The following is a 21,414-nucleotide window of genomic DNA, read 5'->3' as shown; positions in this document are numbered from 1 at the left end:
TGGCTTGTTCCAGGCGTTCGCTTGTTTCTGCTTCCTATTCTACTAAACCGTAAACAATGAGATTGGGCCGGCGGTTCCGCTTTTAGAGGTCACCTATTCTGTTTTTCATAGTTTCGATAACGTGCTTCATATTTAATATTTCTTCTTAATAGGAATCGACCTTCTTTTCTAGTTCCGATATTACGTCAAGCTTATTAGCAATATCAGTCAAGCGCTTCTCTTTTAGCTCTTTTATGTCGGCTGCAATTTGCTTTATCTATTCTGCCATTAGGGTTAGCTCAGGTCGAGGATTTGTTTCAATATCGTCCCCAAGAAGCAATAATTTTCTTATGTCTGCACAATCTGACACAATCCCACAAAACTGCTGCGCGCACGGCAGCACGACCAAGAAACGGTTGTTCGATCGAATACAAAAAAGTTCCATGTTGATTCCTCACCACCCTCCCCATTGCGTCCAAATTGTTCGAGTGCTGCCGTGCCCATAGCATGTTTGACTGGTGCGTGCGCTTTTCTAGTCGTGGTATTCAATGGTGGCGCTGCTTGCAGTTCATGCGCCCAACTTGTGCTTGATGTGTGACGTATCGCAGGTTCCACTGTCGCGAACGGCAGGGTGTTTGGCACGTGAGGGATCGGTGCGCTGAAGGCCAGCGCAGTCCATATATCCATGATCAGCATGTCATTTCCGTCGTCGGCAGAAAGCAGCAAGCTGAAAAAGTCCTGCACCATCTGCATGATCAAGATGAATGGATTAAGCGTCCTCATTTTTTGAGTGCTGTCGTGCATAATAATTAGAAAAAGTAAGTAATAATTAGAAAAAATTCAGTGTCTCCTGCTAAGTGCAGGTACCTTTTGCAGGAGAAGCCAAGCGTAGGAGCGCGCCTAGGGACTCGCGAATCCTAGGGACCTGCGTAGACTTAGATTTCAGCATAAGCGATTTAATTGTAAATCTCGCCTAAACCATGGCTTAAGCTTGTTTGAACCAACTTATATATCATTGTGCATAAAATACATATACTTAAAATTAAGGGAATCTCTTCTAGGACAGTCAAATTCAAGAGTAATTATTTCCTAGATCTATAATAGAATAGAACCGATTGCCTAAAAATAGCTTCGAACGAACTATTTCTGTCATCACTGTGATTGTGTTCTTGCGTTTCGTGACTGTTTGCAGTTTGTCACAATTGCTTTGATTGCTTTTGATACCCTTGTATTTATCAATCCTGTCAACGACAAAGTACAGCTTTCACCATTAAGAGTTTATTCCACAGTTTGCACAGAGTGGTCCTATTCTGCATTTTGTAACATTTACCAGAATAATTACAACACGTAATGGGGTCTATGAGAAACAAGATGCCCATCATAGATATTTTTCCTGAACTGCTTCTCGTGTGTGCGCTTGTCACCAACTGTTCTGGAGCGCCATCCCCGCACGACTCTTTTTCACTGCACAAAAAGCAAAACTCTGCGTGCAGCAGGTTTTACCGCATTGTTGTAGGGGAGACTTGAGTGAGAGTACGTGCAATCCTTGACCCGGCGGTAGTTCTTTCCCTTTAGGATTTTCTTTTTGTTCGATACTCTCTTTGTTTTGTCCGTTAGTAATGAGTTCGCGAGTCGAATAGAGGGTTAGGGAGTCCTTGTGCACCGGAGATATTAGGGCAAGGGCGCTTCTGTTTTCTTTCTTTGAGATGCGAAAGGCTTCTTTGAACCAATCTCGTCTCTATAGGCGACTTGATCGAGCGCAGTTTTGTTTTTTCAAAGAAAGGTTGCTCCACGCCTCCCCCTGGCGTTCACTTCTTTTGTGACGATCTTCGCTGTGCCCCCAAGGAGAAGCTGGCATGCTCCTGCGCCACAGTCCTTCTGAATACCTATTTCCGAGTTAAAAGAACGCGTCCTCTGCAAACGTCTAGTCCAGCGACGTCCCGTAATATTGTCCCCATTAGTTTCAGGCGCAGAGAGAAACATGCTTTTGTTGTCCAGGAGCGCCGATGTCAACCTGACAGGCTAGGCTGTCTGCGTGGTGTGAGTGATCCAGTTCGAGCACCTATCAAATCTGTATTGCATCCTACTATGTTCTCTCGGCGGTATTCCGAAACTCGATTTCGGCAGACGTCAGTCGAGGGACTTATGCTCGCTTTGCTATTCCTGTTAGCATCAAAATGGTTGGCACAAGCTGCGTTAGCACTGCATGCAACAACGGATGTTTCGAGCGTCGACAGAGTGGAGGCCGTGATGTCGACGTCGACTACGGCTTTTCCGGAGGATCAGGGTGCGAGTGACTACGCCCAAGTGACGCGCGAGTTGATCGCCCGAGTTATCGCCAACGTGCCGACGTCCCTTCGGAGAAAGTTGCTAGAAGCCGACGTCCGGCTGGAGTGCGCGGTGGGTCTCTTGCGGACTGTGCGTGGATTCCAGAACCTCGAACCATGGGCGCTGAAATGTGAGTGCTTGCGGAAACGCTACAGTCGTCTTCAATATGAAAAGGAACATCGAATTTTTTAAAGAACGACGATTACGCGTGATGCTTGGCCTCAAATTTAACAAATTCATACATAACAAGGTTTTCTTGATGAACTTTGAGTTTTGTTGAACACTTTTATGGAGGGCATCTGTGTTTAGCCACTATAGATATGCGTAAAAAAGAAAAATGTTGTGTTTCTATTCTTTTTGGAGACAGTTGTACGTTTCTGCACGATGAGTGCCTCCAGCAGGCACCGATGGCTTCTTTAAGTGCGAAGCAAGAAATTCACTCTCTCGCAGTTTTCACGTTCCCTTCTCCTAACCGTGCATGCTTGCTCCATTGTGCATGAATTTAAATGCATTCGCAGAACCCTTTTGCGCAACCTGGTCATTTCAACGATAATATTCACTATGGTTCTCGTGCTTCGTTCTTATTAGGCGGCAGTGTTGGTTATCTGAAGATAAGAACTACCTCCAAAAGGAGGCACGACTCCTGCCGGTGAGAATTGAGAACGAAATTGATTGACTTAAATGTTTATTGCATTCGCCAGGCGAAACGTGGCAAATGGGAAAAAAACTCAACTGAACGGACTTACTAGACAGCTGGAACGGAGTCAAAAAGTGCTCGTCCTGAATAGTTGTATTACTCTCTTTGCATCGCGCTGTTTGTTTTAAACAACGTTAAGCTACCATTTGGCCCAACTGGCCGTTTTGGTAGAAGGACGAATGACGGCAATACCTTAAACGGCACGAATTGAGAAAACCGAACAAAAAAAGACCCTTTCTAATACGGAGCATAAGAGATGTTCAAATGGTCGGCAACAAAAGTTGGATGTTAGCAAGAATAACAAAACAACCTGCATGTGTAACTCCTCAAAATATGCACGTGTTACAATTGTCAAAAGCAGCCGCAAACATGTCCATGGCGTCAGCGTTGAGGAAGGAGGAAGGATGTCACGTGTATTAGAAAATGGGAACTTGTAAATAACAGGCATTGTATTTTTCTAGGAAGCAGATGGATATCGCTGCGTGTGAGAAATAGACCACATCATTGCGTTGCGAATTCTCGATATATTCACTGGGCCAACGTAAAGCTTTATTTATATTACTGATGCCATGAAAGAGTGACCTGCGACTTTAGCGTAGAACTGTTATTTGGAGAAGTACTACAAATGGTATAGTTTCCTTGCAGAAGCATTCGGCGCGAGTCAGACTGCTTGGTGGATGGATGGATGGATGGATGGAGAACTTTATTTGGTCCGGCAAGGCTATGGGGTGACCCATAGAAGGGCTAATCCCACGTCGGGACCGGAAGACTGAGCTTCGAGGCCGCGTCGTGGGCTTGCTGGACTGCCCAAAGTTGTTCAACCAGATCCGGAGTGCGAATGGCAGCCTCGAACCTGGCCAGGTCCTGAGTGTAATTGGCATTGGTAGTTCGGTCGCATGGCCAGAGCATATGTTTGAGGTCAAGTGTTTCATTACAGTTCGCGCACTGTATACAGGGGAATCGTTCCGCCATGTAGTAGTGTAGGCGTTTGGGTGTGGGGTATGTATTGGTTTGAAGTAGTCTCAAAGTGAGTGCTTGTGGTCTCTTGAGTGTGGGATGTGGTGTAGCAAATTCCCTTCGGCTGAGGTAGAAGTGTTGGCGGAATACGTTTCGGAACTGCTATTTCCTACACGGATAACTCCAGTGCCTGTTCAGAATTTCAAAAATGTTCCCTTGTTCTTTGGTTCGTTTATTTATTTCAGTACTGAGATTTCTCCGTCTTAATTTTGGCGATTAAGCCGCCGTGGTTGCTTAGTAGCTTCGGAGTTGCACTGCTGATAAGCACGAGGTCACGGGATGAAAACCTGGCCGCGGCGGCTGCATTTCAATGGGGCGTAATGCAAACGCGTTCGTGTATACCGTGCATTGGTTGCACGTTACAGAGCCCCAGATAGTCAAAATATATCCTGAATCCCCATAACCATGTGCCTCATAATCAGAGCATGGTTCTGGCATTTATGACCCCAGAATTTATATTTATTTTCCGGCGATTACTTTATTCATTGTTGATTGATTTGTTTCTAAATGTTTTCACAGTATTTTTTTTTCGCTGCAAACTAATTCCCACGCTGTAACATGCACTGATTGCTTCTGTAAATCTAGCAATGGAAATTGGAATCCCAACCAAGGTAGGGTGCTCATCGGGAAAGGATCGGAAACGGTTTACCGGCTTCACGGACCTCCATAACATTCGACTGCTCGTGACCTCTGTATCCTGACCTGGTAGCACTGCTTTTGATGCACCAATTTCATTTTGCGCCAGTTAAACGTGCTCAAATCTGCAAACAGAATGAACTGCTTTCAATGTTGTGAAATTCGAGGCACGGTTAAAGGTACATTGTTGCAGCTATTTATATCGTGCTCTCACCCTAAAATTATAATTCAGGGGTTTTAAGTGCCCAAAGTGCGATATGATCATGACCGATGAGAAGGACTTCGAATTAATATTGACGGCTGGGTTTTATTAGGCACCTAAATCCAAGTGACACATGTTTTTTTGCCATACGCCCACATCGAAATGCGGCCGCCGCGGCAGGGATCGAACCAGCGACCTCGAGCTTACCAGCGTAATGCCGTAGCCACTCAGCATACCGCGCCGGTTTACTCTAATTAATTAGGGGGTTTTACGTGCCAAAACCACGATCTGATTATGAGGCGCGCCGTAGTGGGGGCCTCCGGAAATTTGGACCACCTGGGGTTCTTTAACGTGCACCTAAATCTAAGTGCACGGGTGTTTTCGCATTTCGCCCCCATCGAAATGCGGCCGCCCTGGCTGGGATTCGGTCCCGCGACCTCCTGCTCAGCAGCCCAACACCATAGCCACTGAGCAACCACGGCGGGTCCGGTTTAATCTCGTACTACAAAGCCGCAGAAATATTTATCGTAACGAGCTAAAAGGAGACGATAATTGTTGCTCAAGTTGCGGCACAGGTCATGCCAGTTACGATTAGATAAAGCAGCGAACGGACGCAAGTTCCCCGCTGAGGACTCCGCACTAACGTCTTATGAATCATCTGCGGACAGTGCTTGAAGCAACGAGCAAAGCATTCTCGATCAGATGCCACTCTACGCCTTCTGGCCCACGAACCTCTCCTACCAACAAGTAATGCCAGTTAAAAGGCTGCCAAACGGTGCCCACACACTTACTGAAACATTGGTAGTGCTGGGGTTAGGGCAGAAGGGGAGCCCTTCCCACTTTGTTTTCTATCAGGCTTGGGAGAGTTTACGGATGTATACAAATACTTTGGAGTTGTGATGGGCAGGACTGGTGACCGCCCTCCTCTTTTACTTGCCACTGTCAGCGATACAAGCCAGTCCTGCAGACAACTCTGTCATCTCACTGATAGTGTAATTTTTCAATGCGCAGTGTTCGACGCGTCCGGCAAGTACCCCACGGGCCTGTTCGAGGGCACCCGCGCTGATTTGGGAGCATTCGACGAGTGCCTCCGCACTGTAGTACGCGACAGCTATGGGAACATGCTGTCGCGAGGGCAGTATTGCAACCTGATGATTTATGTCACGAACGGCTCAGCCGTGGAGGAGATCTTTCGCTCATTCTCGGATGTTTTGCACCCAAGAGTAAGTGAGACTGACTTTTATTCCTGTGATATTCCAGAGGCCCACGTTATACGGAATAATGCGTTTTATTTTGAATGCGAAGCAATTATTTGTCTAGTCGTTGCCAAGGTCAATGACCGTATTGGCCCGTCATGAGTTTGCAATGACGGGCCAATATTTTCTCCGGTAGATGTCGGCCGATTCAAGTGATAGGGAAGCTAGAAAAGCCAACGGGCATAGTGCAAACAAACACCGGTTACAGTATGAATTAGGGCGACCCGATTGACCAGCATCGGGCATGGCACAAAATAAAACCGATTAGAGTGCGAATTAGGGCTGTGCGTGGCTGCAGGAGATGCACATGTGCGTAGACGTGCGTTTTAACAGCAGCATGCCGTCGTTGTGTCGTCCTCATTTCATCGGCTTCATGACATACTTTCATTGTCATGTCGTCGTCATCTGTCCGCCATTTTACGTAACACACGAAGCGATCTTCAGCACGTTAGAGGCAGTAGGGCTTCACGCCAAGATTTATTTCTGGATTACTAGCTACCTACAAACGAGATCCTTTTTCATACTTACCAAGGATTACCCAACCTCCCAGCGTTACTTTAACCGTGAGGTGCCTTTGGCAAAATAATGAGCCCAATGCTCTTCAATCTTCAATCTAACATCTTATTGGAGTCGTCGACATCCTTCCGTGCACCGTTTGGCTCTCCATCTATGCCGACGACATATGCATTTGGACGGCGATTGTGACGCGACTTCAGCTTCGCGCATGGCTTCAGAAGGGAGCCACATGTACATCATCCTACCTTCGGGAACAAGGACTTTAAATATCACGTGAAACGTATGCAGGCATTTACGAGGAAACCAATGTCTTCATATCTGATCTACGTTGACGGACAGCTGAGCTCGTACAGTACATGTAACAGATTTCTGGGGGTCGTTATTGACAGAAATACTTCCTTGGCCCCTCATGTGGATAATGTGCCAAAAAAACACATGACCGGAATTTGCCGTATTCATTTAGGAATTTCAATTTAAAGATACCTTACAGACCCCTAGATGCATCGTATTGGGGGGAAAGTACAATAAAAGATTATAACGTGTGCAGTAATTAGAATGCACATGTGAATACTTATGCAAAAAATGCAGGATAAGTTCAGACGTCCAGCCGAGAAGACAGCTGAGTCCCCATTCCTATCTCAAGAACAGACGCTGCGAGACAACTTCGCATTCTAGCACGCACACTCTCGTGAGCCGAGTGGAACACCGGCCATGCAAGGCGCACCAGAATGAACAGAATAAACCCTTCGCCGCAATTCGGACCTGCGGTCGGACTGCACTGACGGGAAAGGTTTATTCTGTGTCAGTGGTGGTTGGGAGTTGCCTTCACGAAAGCTAATTCAGCAGAAATTAGAATGGCTGAAAGTCCTGCTTGTGACGTCTGCTTTTACGAGGAGAACATTGACCACCTATTGTGCCGCTGTCCTCGATTTGGAGCACTAATACAATCTATGTCCAACGAATTTAGGAAGTTAGGTGATCGTCTTTTGACTGAACAGAAAAGAGTAGAACACCGTACCCACCAATCATCGGCTCAGAAGGCAATGAAGGCACTTTTATACTTTCTGAGAACGTCTGGCTTGTGCGAGCGCCTTTGACTTTGTAGTGGTGTCCGTGCAGGTCTGTCTATCTCTGAAGTCTCTGTATATCCCTATTTCCTTGCCTTCTTCCAATTCACCTTCTCCCTTCCTCCGGCGTCGGGCAGCCAACTGGACTCTTCACTGATTAACATGCCTGTTTTCCTTTTATATATATCTCTCTGTTACTCTCCCGCAGTCATTGCATTGTCATATGGTTCCATCATAGTGACGCCATCATCGATAGCGCGTCGTCATTTTGTCGTAGCGATTGCATTGTCGTTAACCCATTATCATCCTATCTTTGTCGTCACATCGTCGTCGTGATTCCACGTTCGTCATCCCTTTGTTGTCACGCCATAGTCCATACACCGTCGTTGTCATACAGCCGTGATCAAATTACTGACATCACGCCGTAGCCGCCGTGCCATTGTGATCAAATAACATTGTCATCTAACAGCTACATAAGTGCCAGCTGCCAGTGAATAGCTGGCAATTCTCTAACATATCCGCGGATCGAGGGACTCTGTGCAGAAAGATAACTTGCCTTTCTCTGCGCGGTTTACTGATGGTTTTACTTTTTTTTCTTTTTGGTTGTGTTATCACGCGTGACAGTGCACCGAAGACTCACGTGAAAACTTCTGCAAGCCATGCCGTGCTCCCACCCCTGAGCTGCCGCTCCACTTCGTATACAGTGCTGCATTCTGAAACATATAAGAAGCGCCGTAAAGCAGGGAGCAGTAGATGGACTTCAAGTAATTTCTCATGAGAGGTTACGGGAGAGCAACATCAAAAACAGAACCTAGGAATAGCAACGTCAGCAGGATTTTGACAGGCGACATGTCAGGCAACGAGTGGCCGTGTCACACTTTTCGTCGCTAGGCTGGTGGAAAGCCGGTAGCACCAGTGAAAATGTTGCGCTAGCTGATAACGCTAAGTCCAATAAATGTAGTGTCGGAGCTAGCTTTTCAGCTAAGATTAACAAATTAGCGTAAATAACTCACCTAAAACATTACCATCGTTTCTCCAATCGTTACGGTTGCTTAAGAGGTGGTCGGTAAATTATTAGGCCCCTTACTTTGTGAAGCTATAATATAGGGAAGTGTGCCTTCATGCCGCACAAAGGCCCTGGTTTCATGTATGAGTTCTTGTTTCTCACAATCATTTTCTGCCTTTTGTTTTCAGCTACAATATTTCAGGAAGTATTTTACCTACACGAAGCTTCCTATGGGTCGCCTGGCAATATGCTCTTTAGACGACTGCAACCAACAAGACATGCAAGCCTTGGTGGCCACGGGTGCGTACAATACGCAGTCCTCTACGCGGCGATTAGAAATGGGTGCTGAAAAATGTTGTGTTTAACGTTAGCATTTCTTTTAGTGTCCATAGCAACTGCTACAATGCGTCTTAGACATGGCTGAAGGAAGCCACAAAGTAACTTTCTATCACATACAAGGTGAAGTGCAGTCTGCGGTATACAATAGTTCCGAAAATCGCCAACAATAAAAACAAAAAGACAGCACACACACACAGACACACACACACACACACACACACACACACACACACACACACACCACACACACACACACACACACACACACCACACACACACACACCACACACACACACACACACACACACACACACACCACACACACCACACACACATATATATATATATATATACATATATATATATATATATATATATATATATATATATATATATAGTGTGGTTCACTGTAAAATGGAACACTCTGATGTACAGCTCTTACGCTGTTGGCGGCCTAGTGGCAAGTGCCTGTTCAAGATATGTCCATGCGCTACTCCGGGGCTGTAGAAAGGTACAAGCGCCGCCAACCATAAGTCAGCTGCTGCAAGGATGGGTGATTGTTTACTTACCAGAGGGTAAAATTTGTATGTGCTGGAAGTCAGTGTGTTCCCTGAAACAGTGCACCGCACTGCACATTGCCATATCATGTTCAAGTTATGCAAGTGCATGATAAGAAAAAAAGGCACGACGGGAAATGCACTGCCCAATTTCACAGCTTATAGATACATGCCTATTATTCTGACCTGAGCAGTCAAGTCTTTGGTGAATCCTTCAAGGCCAGGGTAGGGATTCTGCTATTAGCAAGCGTAGCGTAGGGATTCTGCTATTCTGCAAGCGTAGGGATTCTGCTATTCTCAAGGCAACGGTAGTGCTGGGATGATGATACAGAGCTGACACAGGTCTTCAATGTTAGAGACGTGATAACATTAGAATTTTTTTTATTATGCACTGAAACACAAAATTTCTGGTATACAAAACAAATGTTTGTAAAAAAAGAAAAAAAAAGAACAGGAGCCGCTGGCAAAAATCGTTTTACCCATGTGCATATTTACTGATCAGTAAAAAAGGTACTCCGTGCCTTTGCAAGTTGGAACGACGCTGCCTCCAGACACCTCCAGGCAAGCGCGCGTTGGGCACTCAACGTGACCTTGTGCGGCTCCCTTGCTCATACGCATGGGGACAAAACGAAACCGTCCACACGCTCCCAGTGGGCGGAACATTTCCCACAGGGGGCTTCTCTCTCTGTGAGCATCCATCTGATTCTGCAACGCGAGCATGTATTTATGAAATGTACTCAACCTTTGGTCGTGTTCGGTAATTCACAGCTCTGTAGCCTGTTTCACTTCGACCGAGACGGCGTCGTTTTCATCGCCGAGTTGCTTCCACAGAAGCTCGACCCACGTAAATGGGGTATCATGTTAAGTGTACGAGAATTTCCGTATGGAAAATTTCCTTTTTTTTGGAGATGGGCGTGTAAGGAAGAACACGAGCGCACACCTGATTTACTTACGATGCAACCAGGACAGCTGCATCGCGAACGTGCTGCGCGCCCTTCTTATCGCTGGTGTCGCTTTGAGGCTGTTCATCACGCTGCCTCATCGTTCCAATTCCTAGCGTCGCTGCCACATCACGCTGCAGATGAGCCTAGTAACAGTTGGTGGAGGTGCCGTGCCCAACGTTCTGAGCTACACCTTTACCACAAGTTCAAAACCCCTTCGAGTTATTTCTCAGCAGCGACTGGGCACACCACGTCGAAGTTAGCACCGGTTTAGACCTGCCATTGCGTCAAAGACCGTAGCATGTCTCCGCTCTTCGAAGAGCGCCGTGTCATTGACGATCAGTTCGACGATATTCCCCCTTTGTCACGGCGTCATTCAACCATTTAACATTTCCTGAGCATCGACTGTCGTTTTTGTTCGCAAGATGGGTTTGCTCCTTTTGCATCGATTACCGTTGTACAAATAATCTTGAAAGACGTCTACCCTGTGCCACGCTTTGACCATGGCCTTGAAGTTTTCAACGAGCACAATTCTTGTCAACCTTAGATTTGCATTCTGTCAGGCCCCGATGTCTGAGGTCGATCGCCAGAAAACTGCATTTCATACGCCTTACTGCCTATACAGGGTGATCATGTTTAAGCTATCTGGATTTTTTTTTAAATCGGCGTTGGCAGAAAGCATTATTGTTGTTCTTGAGCTCGATTATTCGAAGAGGCGGTCATTACTAGCATGAGAAATGGAAACACATATTCAACTAATAGACCATAATTCACTAATTATCTTCTTATTTAATTACTTCACGGCACAAATTCCAATTTACGAATTGCAGCACCTGAGTTTGCAATACTTATCCACTTTAAATGAATACACTCCGTCTAACGACGTGCGACGGCGTCGACGTCACCTCTACCCCGTGCTGGGTCTCAATTCCTACCATGACCATTTACCTTCTTCTACATCCTAAGCCGCAAGGATGGCTGAATTTCTGCGGGGCGGTTGTGAGTAAATACATAATACGTGTAAAAGCACGGAATGTTTCCGCTTCAAGCATTCGTGGGGTGTTTGCTCCGTTATTATTTCAACTGAATAAGAAATGTGTTGGTTACATGGACGGGCCCCTCTGTATAACTGAAAACGGAATTTATGTCCGTTTCACGTCGACATCTGTGAATACTGGAATCGAGGTCATTTTCGCTTGTTTCTTTACTATGAGTAAATATTAGAGGAAGAAGAGCGCGACGTGGACTAGCGCGTGAGAGCAACTGGTGCGCTCGTGCGTCGCGATTTACGACTGATTTCAACAGCTACTATATGGACGTATGTTAATGGCTCTCTGGGTAATAAACCCTCTTTTCCGCCCTTCTATTGCGAAGACTCTTTTGTTTCACAACTATCCTCAGTTAACGGCTGAGCGCAGCTACATCACCCCAACGCAAGTAGATCGAGGCAGTCATATTTCATATGCACCCGGCAATTAGCCTCAATTCTTGAAAAATAAGCCGACCTGCATTGTGGATCAGTCAATACCACTCAGAGCATGGCTGTATGTACTTGTAGGGTTGGCTCTTGGTATGTATCCGGAAGTGACGTGTGTCCTTCGCTTCTCATAGGTTTCTCACGTATTTACAGGATGACACGAGAAACCTTTCTCATAGGTTTCTCACAGGATACAGGTTTATCACGTATTTCCAGGATGACACCAGTTTCGAGATATTATTTCCCAAAGTGTGGGACAAAATACATGGGCGTTCCATTTACTTTTGTGATTCAATGTATAAAACAGCATTTTGGTAAAAAAGTAAGTAGAACAACAGTGCATTTTTACGGCGAGTTTGATGGCGCATATCTCCAAACTGCTGTCATTCTGTAAATTCATTCCAATGACTACGCCTGACAAGCTCATCGGTACCTATCGATGAGCTTGTACTTATCGATGAGTACCCACTGACCTATCATTTCCTAGGTTTCTTTCCAAGTCTTTATTTTCCTGTTAGCGCAACCATGCTTTCCTCAGATGTCAACCAATTCGCCCAGCAACAATTTCTACTGATCGGTACAATTCGTAAATTGCCATATGTGTGGCAATGTAGTTAACTGAGAATTACAATTTTTTTTTTAATTTTTGGAATGTTTGTTTCAATTTCTCGTGCTACTAATGTCCGCCTTTTCGAATAACCTAGCTCAACGATAAGAATAATGCTATCAGGCGATTTAAAAAAATCCGTAAAGCTTAATTTCGAAAACCCGGTATAGTGTTGTTATCTGTAACTGTGTGATCTGTTACAACGGTATTTGTCACAACCATGAACTTTCGAAGCAGTAAAGTGACTTGCGCGCATGTCTGTCTTGTAAATTACGGTATAAGTCAGTATTGCTGAATACGGTTGCTAGGCGACATTAAAGGACATTCCATAACACCGATTATCTGTTGTCCTAACTCTTATGTTTTCTAATTACGGAGATGGAGGATGGCAGTATATTATAGCGTGTTTTTCCCTACGAAGGGGACTTTTTTTCACAGAGCACATCAATTCTCGCAGTGCGTGCGTACTGCCCCATAACTTTTTTCATTTTTTCCCTTTTCAGTGACGCCGCCTTTCATACGCATCGAAGTGTCTGACTGCGTAACGGGGGAACCGGAACCGTGGAGCAGAAGAGAAATTGGAATTTGGTACCTCGACTGAACTTTACTTTGTGTGGAGCCTACGTGCTGATAGCACACAATACCTAATAGGAACTTGTTTGGCCGTCGGCAACTCTGAATTGTGACGTAATTCAAGAAATGGCAATGAAGTACATTGTCAATAAGATAATAACCGCACGACTATTTAGTTCATCTATTTGAACTTTATTACATTATCACCGCATAAAGGTTTACCATTTTTGCTCACATATGAACATTTGATCATTTTGCTGGCACAGGAACAAAGCTGTCGCTTTTGAAGCACTTTACTAAATATACGGTGCCCCGACTTACAGGATATTTTTAGGTTTCCTGCTCATCGCCGTCGCAGCTGGTACCTATGTCGACTGCTTCATGAACCGAGTGCCCAAGAGCGAGAAAAATCGCAGTACGTACAGTGTATTTTTCTATATTTCCCGACACCGTAAAGGGAGGGCTGTGAAAAACACATTTAGAGAAGCATGTTGCTCGACTTGGTGCTTTGTACTTGTAGGCAGTGTTCTCGGCTGGATAGAATGTTATTAGAGCACAGTCCAATTCGACGCCAGTTCGCATCGATGTAACCATCGATTATGTTTGTACTAGTGGCGCTGTAGGTCATGCCTTGAAGAAAGGAGAGGCGTAATAAGGGAGATGCGTGCAGGTTACCCCTTTAAGTGTCAGTTTTCTTTTTTTTCAGAGGTGACGCATCCCCCGCGTAGATTTGTAGATAACCAACGTAGATTTACCATATAACAAACACAAGGGTTTATATTTGGTTGTGCAGAAATAAAAAGAAGTATGACATGGATATTGGCAAGTGCTCCCTTGGTCATCACATTCCTATCTGAGAAAAGGAACGTCTAAAGGAATACGGCGGGACCAAAACGCGGAAACGTACTGGTACGTCATTGACGCTGAATAGGTTAATAAATAGAGCCGATAGAATATATCTATAGGAGTCCTAAGGTCATGCATTCGTCCATCCATCCATCCATTCATTTGTTTGTTAATCCATCCCACTGGTACTAAGCGGGGTTCACACGACAGCGCTCAGTCATGTGAACGAGCACCATCTAGTTACAGCGCCGCCGAATAACGCCGCATGCAAGGAAGCCGCCCGCGCGCTGCTGGCGGCGGGATTCGTTGCCGCTCGTTACGCCATTCTGTGGACTGATTGCGCGAGCCGCCTGGTCTTGTGAATCCTGTTTTATTGCCGTAACTCAACGGCTCGTGCAAGCCTTTATAGCGCTCTGATCGTTCTAATAGATGCATTTCGTTACCAACCTGACAGAAGGGTGCGCGTGCTACTTCATTTCAGGTGCTCTGTTGGAATTCATCACGGCCTTTTCGGCGACGTCCAACACACGCGTGCTGCTCAAGGTTGCTGACAAGAATAAGCCAGACCACTACGCCCTGAAGTTTCTGCACGGCATGCGGTTTTACGCCATCGTCCACATTGCCCTCGGCCACTGCGGCGCAGTAATGTCTGACACGTGGTGTGAGTACGTCATGCGTGCCTGACTTCTGTTTCTTCTTTCTTCTGGTTTTGTTTGTTTATTTACCTTCATACCGGCGTTAGCCAGACCAGGCAGACTGCTAGTGGGGTGGTTGTCGATCGTAACACGACTGAAACCTCGCTGAAGAAATGCTCGCGCTCCTGAGACCACAAGCGCACATGCGCCCGAGTGCATCTGCAGAGCAAGAAAGCGTGTTGTTACGCATACTATCGCCTAATAAATTTATATCTAGCCGGATGATGCCGTAATGAGCCCAATTCTGAAGTAAACAAATTTTCTGTATTAGACCGCTGATGATAGGGCTCTGCGTAAACGAGCTTGACGAAAATGATCGCGTGCTGAAGCAGCCGAAAAGCATCGTTAGAAGCAGTAAGCGAGGGGAGGAGCAAATAAACGCCAGAAATTTCGCTTCCTAAAGACAAGTGGCGTAATTCACTAAGCGAACTAACGAGCAAATTTTGGCGTAAGAAAAATCTGTCGAAAAAAGCGTACTCACAAAGCTAAAACTGTTCGTAAGATCAGTAAGCTGATCGCCGCTGCAAAGACAAGTGCTGTAGTCGAAAAAATGCATCTATGTAAGGGTAGCACAGGTGCCAACTTGAGTACTTCCACCAATGGTAAGCGTAAGTCGATTCACAAAACCTAAACAGCCGTCGCAGGTGGCGACTTAAGAAGAGATTTCTACGACAGGTGTGCAGCAGTCTTACGAACATCATTATGTCTCTCTGCGCCGCTCGTGCTGACGCAGGCAAGCGTTGGAACGCGCTGTTGCGGCTAATTGACCCGAGGCCCCAACTGATAGCTGAGGATGGCGCATGCTTATCTATTTGGGCGCACTGTGATTTGTCATCCCAAAGTGCATTGGTCTGTTTCAGTGCATAACTGTACTGAGCGTGGGCTGCTGTGGAAGGCAGTAACATTAATGCTGTGTGGCGAGTTTGCTACGAAGAATAAGGAAGCCGCCCACGCGCTGCTCTTACTCTTACTCTTACCTTACGTCTGATAGACTGTGTTTCTGTATGCGCGCAGTAGCCTGAATTTTCATAGTCGTCATGACACTCTATTCGGTGTTAGCAAAAATAAGTGCAGTGTCCGTCCCTGACAACCGTTAAGTTTGTCACTGATGTGTTTGGAGCCCAATTCTATCGTATTTTCTTTTCTAGTTTGAGCTTTCCCTTGCTCATAGGGCTGCGGATGATTATTTTTTCCAACGTTTTGAAGGCGAGATGAAACATTCTCCATGCGAGATGAAACAATGAAAAAACGCCTAAACGTTTCTCGTTATCAAAACTTGTTGCTGCTGCACAATTCGCTGTCGTCTTCTGTATTGTGCCTAGTATACAGCTCATAGCTTTAATTCAGGACAAAGTTGAAGTGACGTGGTGTCGGTGCCCATGGTGTTGCTCATTATGTGGCCTATGGTGTGAACCAACGTATGTGTACGACGGATGGCAATTCTGTCTAGGATATGATGCGGGACGTCAATAGAGAGAGAGAAGAACTTTATTTATTTCCGGCAGATTGCTGGGCTGGGTTCCCACCTAGGACCCAGTGGAGAGACCGTGTCTATACGATGAAATATAAAAAGAAGAAATGACACATAAAATGACGCACCACCATTGTGATGATGTGAAATAAAATGCATCTCTCGAACGAAGCGAATAATTGTTGCGTGCGTCCACACACACACACACACACACACACACACACACAAACACACGCACACACACACACACACACACACACACACCACACACACACACACACACACACACACACACACACACACACACACACACACACACACACACACACACACACACACACACACGCACATAACCACTTTGTGGTTATTTTTATAACCACAAAGAGGCGCATAACCGGAGACACCTGTTTTTGGCAAAAACGAGTGCAGCATAACGCTCATAAAGACACCACGACGTTTTGTTTTGCATACACAAAGCCAGTACAGGCAACAGCCAACGGTAAAAGCCGATGACAAAAAAAAAAGAAAAAAAAAAGAACCCAGACACATCCGTCCTGGGTGAAATGACGTCACTCACGTCTTTCAGTCGCTTCGTGCAATGTTCTTTCCATAGTTTCCTCCTCTCACTTACTCTTACCTAAGAAACCCTTGATAGGCGTTTGTGAATCCAGCGCAAGAATTTTCGTTCAGGCGGCAACAGTCTTGCGATGCTCCGCGCCTGCTGCGCAGTAGTCAGGTCAACATGACGGCGCGATAAAGCCGGTCACAGTGGCCCGGTATCGTGAAGCGAACAACGTGGAGCGTGCCCGACGCTAAGCGCGGTCACTAAAATGCGTCGTATCAGCAAGATCAGCATTGACGTCGCTCGAATTATGCTGCCTTATGCGCTCTCCCGGCGGCGCACAGTTCGATCACTGAATTCAGTGCGATTGGACAAAGCTACGACATTTCTATTTAATTAGCGGTGTAAGTGCATATCGTAGGGATCGTACTGAAGGACTGAACGAACTTCACATAAAGGCCCAGATGCTTGCGGCATACGGCTGACAACTCATAATTATTTCATTTATGTTTAACTTCCATATTTGCCATCACACAGCACACGTATCCGCAACTTCTCAGGCTTCGACTCTGCCTCAGTGATAGTTTTGGCTTCACGAGTTTTAATTAGCCGCAAGAAACGTGGAAAAAGATTTATCGAGAAAATTGTCAGGCAAGGAGACACAATGTCTCCAGTTACATTAATTGAATGCCTAGAAGAAGTATTCAAGGAATTAGACTTGGGAGGGTCGAGGGCGATGATCAACGGCGAATATGTCAACAACCTACTGCTTGGCGATGACATTGTCCTGTTCAGCAACGCTGGGGACACATTGCAACAATTGATTGAGTACCTTAACCGAGAAAGTGTGAGACTAGGTTAACAAAGGTAATGTTGAATAACCTGCCAAGCGAACAAGAATACATGATCGACAGTCAGGCTAGAGAGTCTGTAGAGGAGTAAGATTATATTGGTAAAATACTCATGGTGAAACCTGATCATGAGACGGAAATTTACATTAGAATGAAAATGGGTCGGAGTGCATACGGCCCGCATTACCAAATCGTGACCAGGAGCTCACCGCTGTCGTTGAAAAGAAAAGCGTACAATCATTGCATTCTTCCAGCACTATCATATGGGGCTGAAACTTTGAGGTCAACTATGAAGTGTGAGAATAAGTTAAGGACCACTCAAACAAGCGATGAAACGAAAAATGTTTTGCCTATATAACGCTAAGAGAGAGGAAGAGAGCACTGTGGATCAGAGAGCAAACAGGGGTAGTCTAGAAACTAAAAGGACAAATCGGAGCTGGGAAGGCCGCTTAATTAGGTGGAGTAATAAAATCAGGAAATTTGCAGGCATAATTTCAAATCAGCTAGCACAGGTCACGGGTAATTAGAGACCACTGGGAGAGGCCTTTGCCGTGTAGTAGACATAAAAGTAGGCTGATGACGTTTAAGAACATACAAAATGTGTGCGGAATTTTCACGGATTGTTGCTCTTGAGCCGCATTTCGCTTCGTACTGCGAGGCCGCGTTCGCATGTTTAGAGAAGGGCGTCGGGCACCGCATGGTTACCACCCAAGCGGCACACACCATACCACCTTGGCATCGTACTATATGTGCAGTGACTGCTCTGAACAAAGTGCGCCAGTGTCGCAAGATCGACGAGTGGAACCGATTTGATCGGAAACCAGCTAGAATGTGGAACCGCTATGTGCTTCGAGTACGGTGCTGTGTAGTATTCTGGAGTGCACTTGAAAATTTATGGCAACGATGGCACTCAGCATCGTGATGAAGTTGACTGTTGAGCCTTGACTTCTATGAGGGGCCACTTGGGCTATGGCAGACAGTGCAACCGGGCATCGTGGTGATGTTGACTGATTAGCCTTCACTTCTATGAGAGGCCACTTGGGCTATGACAGACAGTGTAACTGAGCATCGTGATGATCTCGACTGATTAGCCATGACATTTATGAGGGGCCACTTGGGCTATGGCAGACAGTGTAACTCGGCATCGTGATGATGTTGACTGATTAGCCTCGACTTCTATGAGGGGGCCACTTGAGCTATGGCAGACAGTGTAATTAAGGGCTCCAGGTTCTGACATCGCGAACCTATGATTTATCAGCGATCTCCGAAATTGATTTGTACGCCATTTTGTGCATTGCGCCTCGGTCTTAATGTGGTCAGCTGAACCGGCAAGAACAACTCTCGACCTGGAGCGAGGCATTATCGTGTTTTATCAGCTCAGGAGAAGCTAAGAAGAAGCGATGAGCGCTGAAGCGATGACAAAGTATTGATAGGCAGGGAAGCTTGCAGGTGTGGATGGCATATAGGGCAGTTTTTTTTTTCTTGGGAGTATTGATAGTCACGGCTTCTTTCAGCATTTCTTTTTTAGGGCTACTTTAATAGCTATCCGTGGCCTCGACAGTGATTCTATGCGAAGGGAGCGCGCGTTTCGTCGTCGGTTGGCGCTTGACAACGTCGTCGACCAGTCCCTTCCCTTAGACAGTACGGGCTGGCCAGGTAGCTGATAATATGAGCCTATGCGCGGTAGTAGAACTGCACCTGCAAGAGTGTGCAGCGCGATCACATACCATACTAATGAACGTACGGGTGGTGGGCCCTTTGCCTTGAGGCCATACGAACCACATATTATGGAACTTTTGTTTTTAATTCCTTTATTAATTTCGAAATAAATACATTTAGTAGCTTTGTAATAGGGTGGTGGAGGTGGTGATGTATACAGGCGGAGTGAGCCTGGCAGACCTGGCCGCCAATTGCTCCGACTGCGTCTCTTTCTGCGCCAAATATGTCGCCATGTGTCCAGCAGTCCTGTCTCGCAGAAATGGGAGCAGAATGCGTAACACTTTCACCGCGATTTTTTTTTGACGGCGGTGCGGTGAACGGGAGAGCGCGGTTGAGCTTGTCGACGTTGTAGCAGACGCCCGGAAAAGAAGCTGTCGAATAGGAGTGTGCAGTGATTTGTCGGGAGAGCATAGCCTCAACTACAGACGCGTGATGTGCAAACGCGATATCGGGCAACCACGCTTCTTTCATTCCTCGTCGTTAATTTCGAGCTATGCTTCCTCCTCGCTCTCATACGATGTCGTAAGTTAACTGCGCTGCCACTTCGGTGACACGCTTATCTTAGCGTGAGAACTTTTTCGCTAAGAAAGTGCGTAACAATCGCACAGCTTATTGAATTCCGCCCAAGGTCTTCTTTAGCGAGTTACCCCAACTTTTCTGCATCGGATATGTTTCTAGCGTCTTTCGTCGGTGATCCCGGAGGTTGTGCAACCTAAAAGTGTGGGCCGGTATGTGCTACCGGTTAATTGTAGGAGTCATCAGGGAGGTAGTGGCCGAATACTGCGCCAGGGAGGCCAATTCCTGTTCTGGTGAGTCAAGTTAAGGACCGCACAAAGAGCGATGAACGAAAAGTGTTAGGTCTAACGTTAAGAGACAGGAAGAGAGCGGTGTGGATCAGAGAACAAACGGGGATAGCCGATATTCTAAATAACATTAAGCGAAAAAAATGGAGCTGGGCAGGCCATGTAATGCGTAGGATGGATAACCGGTGGACCATTAGAGTTATAGAATGGATACCGAGAGAAGGGAAGCGCAGTCGAGGACGGCAGAAAACTAGGTGGGGTGATGAAGTTAGGATATTTGCAGGCGCAAGTTGGACTCAGCTAGTGCAAGACAGGGGTAATTGGAGATCGCAGGGAGAGGCCTTCATCCTACAGTGGACATAAATATAGGGCGATGAGGATGATGATGAGCTACTGGATATCCACCCATGGTTGCCGTAATGTTAACAGACAACCCTTAGCATTGCAGCCCTGATGTCATAACCATTAGGCCTAGAGCGCATGTCTTAGTAGGCGGAATAGACATTCCCTAAGAAATTGTTGCGTTCAATCCAGCTGTGTTACAACGCTTGGCATGTTTTATTGGGTTTTAAATTATTGGAACACTCCACGCAATTTCTCAGTCGTCTATAATTGCAAAGAAAAATGCTGATTTCTTCAATTTTATTACATTTTATGAAGAACATTGCACATATTACAAGTAGGGTTTTCTATTGCATCAGAACTTGAACGCCAGGTGGCAAAACATTTCTAGGCGTGCTCGCGTTCCAATCACCCCAACAAGTGCACAAAATAAGCTGTATTCTGAGACCTTAGGCTAGACAGCTTTGCTTGCTGGAACGGATTGCTACACAGCGTATGCAGGCTCTACCGGCTTGTGTCGTTGTTTTCCCACACGTATAGTAGCCATGGTAATACATGCTGGTGCGGGCCTTGTGCAGCGAAGCACCGCGTCCCTCACAACGCGCAAACATGCCCCGTCAATTGTCAGAACGACAGCCGAGGAAGCTCCAGTGAAACGCTTATCACACTGAAGCAAGGCATCCGGACCACTCGTGGTCCAGATGTGTGTGGGGCGCACGCTGCAGCTTCCCTGCCGGAGGCGCCCGAGGCCGGCGCAGATTGATCAGGGAAACCGAGGCTAAGCGACAAGGTTGACAAAGCCATGCAGTTGAAAAAGTGAATGCCGGACCACCGCCATTTACCATAGGGCACGAAAAGTTACCATGAGTTTCACTTCGTGAACGCGGGTTACGCGCATGCATATGGACACTCGCCAACATGCACAGA

The 21,414-nt window shown here is 46.2% G+C and overlaps 1 protein-coding gene across 1 annotated transcript; it reads left to right on the top strand.

The window, feature by feature from the left end:
• The first annotated feature begins 1,971 nt into the window (after positions 1-1,971).
• On the top strand, positions 1,972-14,728 carry LOC125943555 (uncharacterized). The gene is made up of 6 exons (XM_049662949.1): positions 1,972-2,437; positions 5,871-6,082; positions 8,893-9,004; positions 13,129-13,213; positions 13,522-13,613; positions 14,526-14,728. The coding sequence occupies exons 1-6, from the start codon at positions 2,068-2,070 to the stop codon at positions 14,726-14,728; spliced, it is 1,074 nt and encodes a 357-aa protein (XP_049518906.1). The 5' UTR covers positions 1,972-2,067.
• The last annotated feature ends 6,686 nt before the right edge of the window (positions 14,729-21,414 follow it).

This window comes from Dermacentor silvarum, chromosome 2, assembly GCF_013339745.2.
Source record: "Dermacentor silvarum isolate Dsil-2018 chromosome 2, BIME_Dsil_1.4, whole genome shotgun sequence".
NCBI classification, from domain to species: domain Eukaryota; kingdom Metazoa; phylum Arthropoda; class Arachnida; order Ixodida; family Ixodidae; genus Dermacentor; species Dermacentor silvarum.
This window is presented reverse-complemented; position numbering and strand designations above follow the sequence as displayed.

What these genes read in the sequence shown, in the direction of transcription:
- LOC125943555 (XM_049662949.1), top strand. Translation starts at nt 2,068, where the DNA reads ATGTTCTCTCGGCGGTATTCCGAAACTCGATTTCGGCAGACGTCAGTC. An exon ending in CGAACCATGGGCGCTGAAAT is followed by an intron (nt 2,438 to 5,870) that starts GTGAGTGCTTGC and finishes TTCAATGCGCAG; the next exon opens with TGTTCGACGCGTCCGGCAAG. An exon ending in CAAGAGCGAGAAAAATCGCA is followed by an intron (nt 13,614 to 14,525) that starts GTACGTACAGTG and finishes ACTTCATTTCAG; the next exon opens with GTGCTCTGTTGGAATTCATC.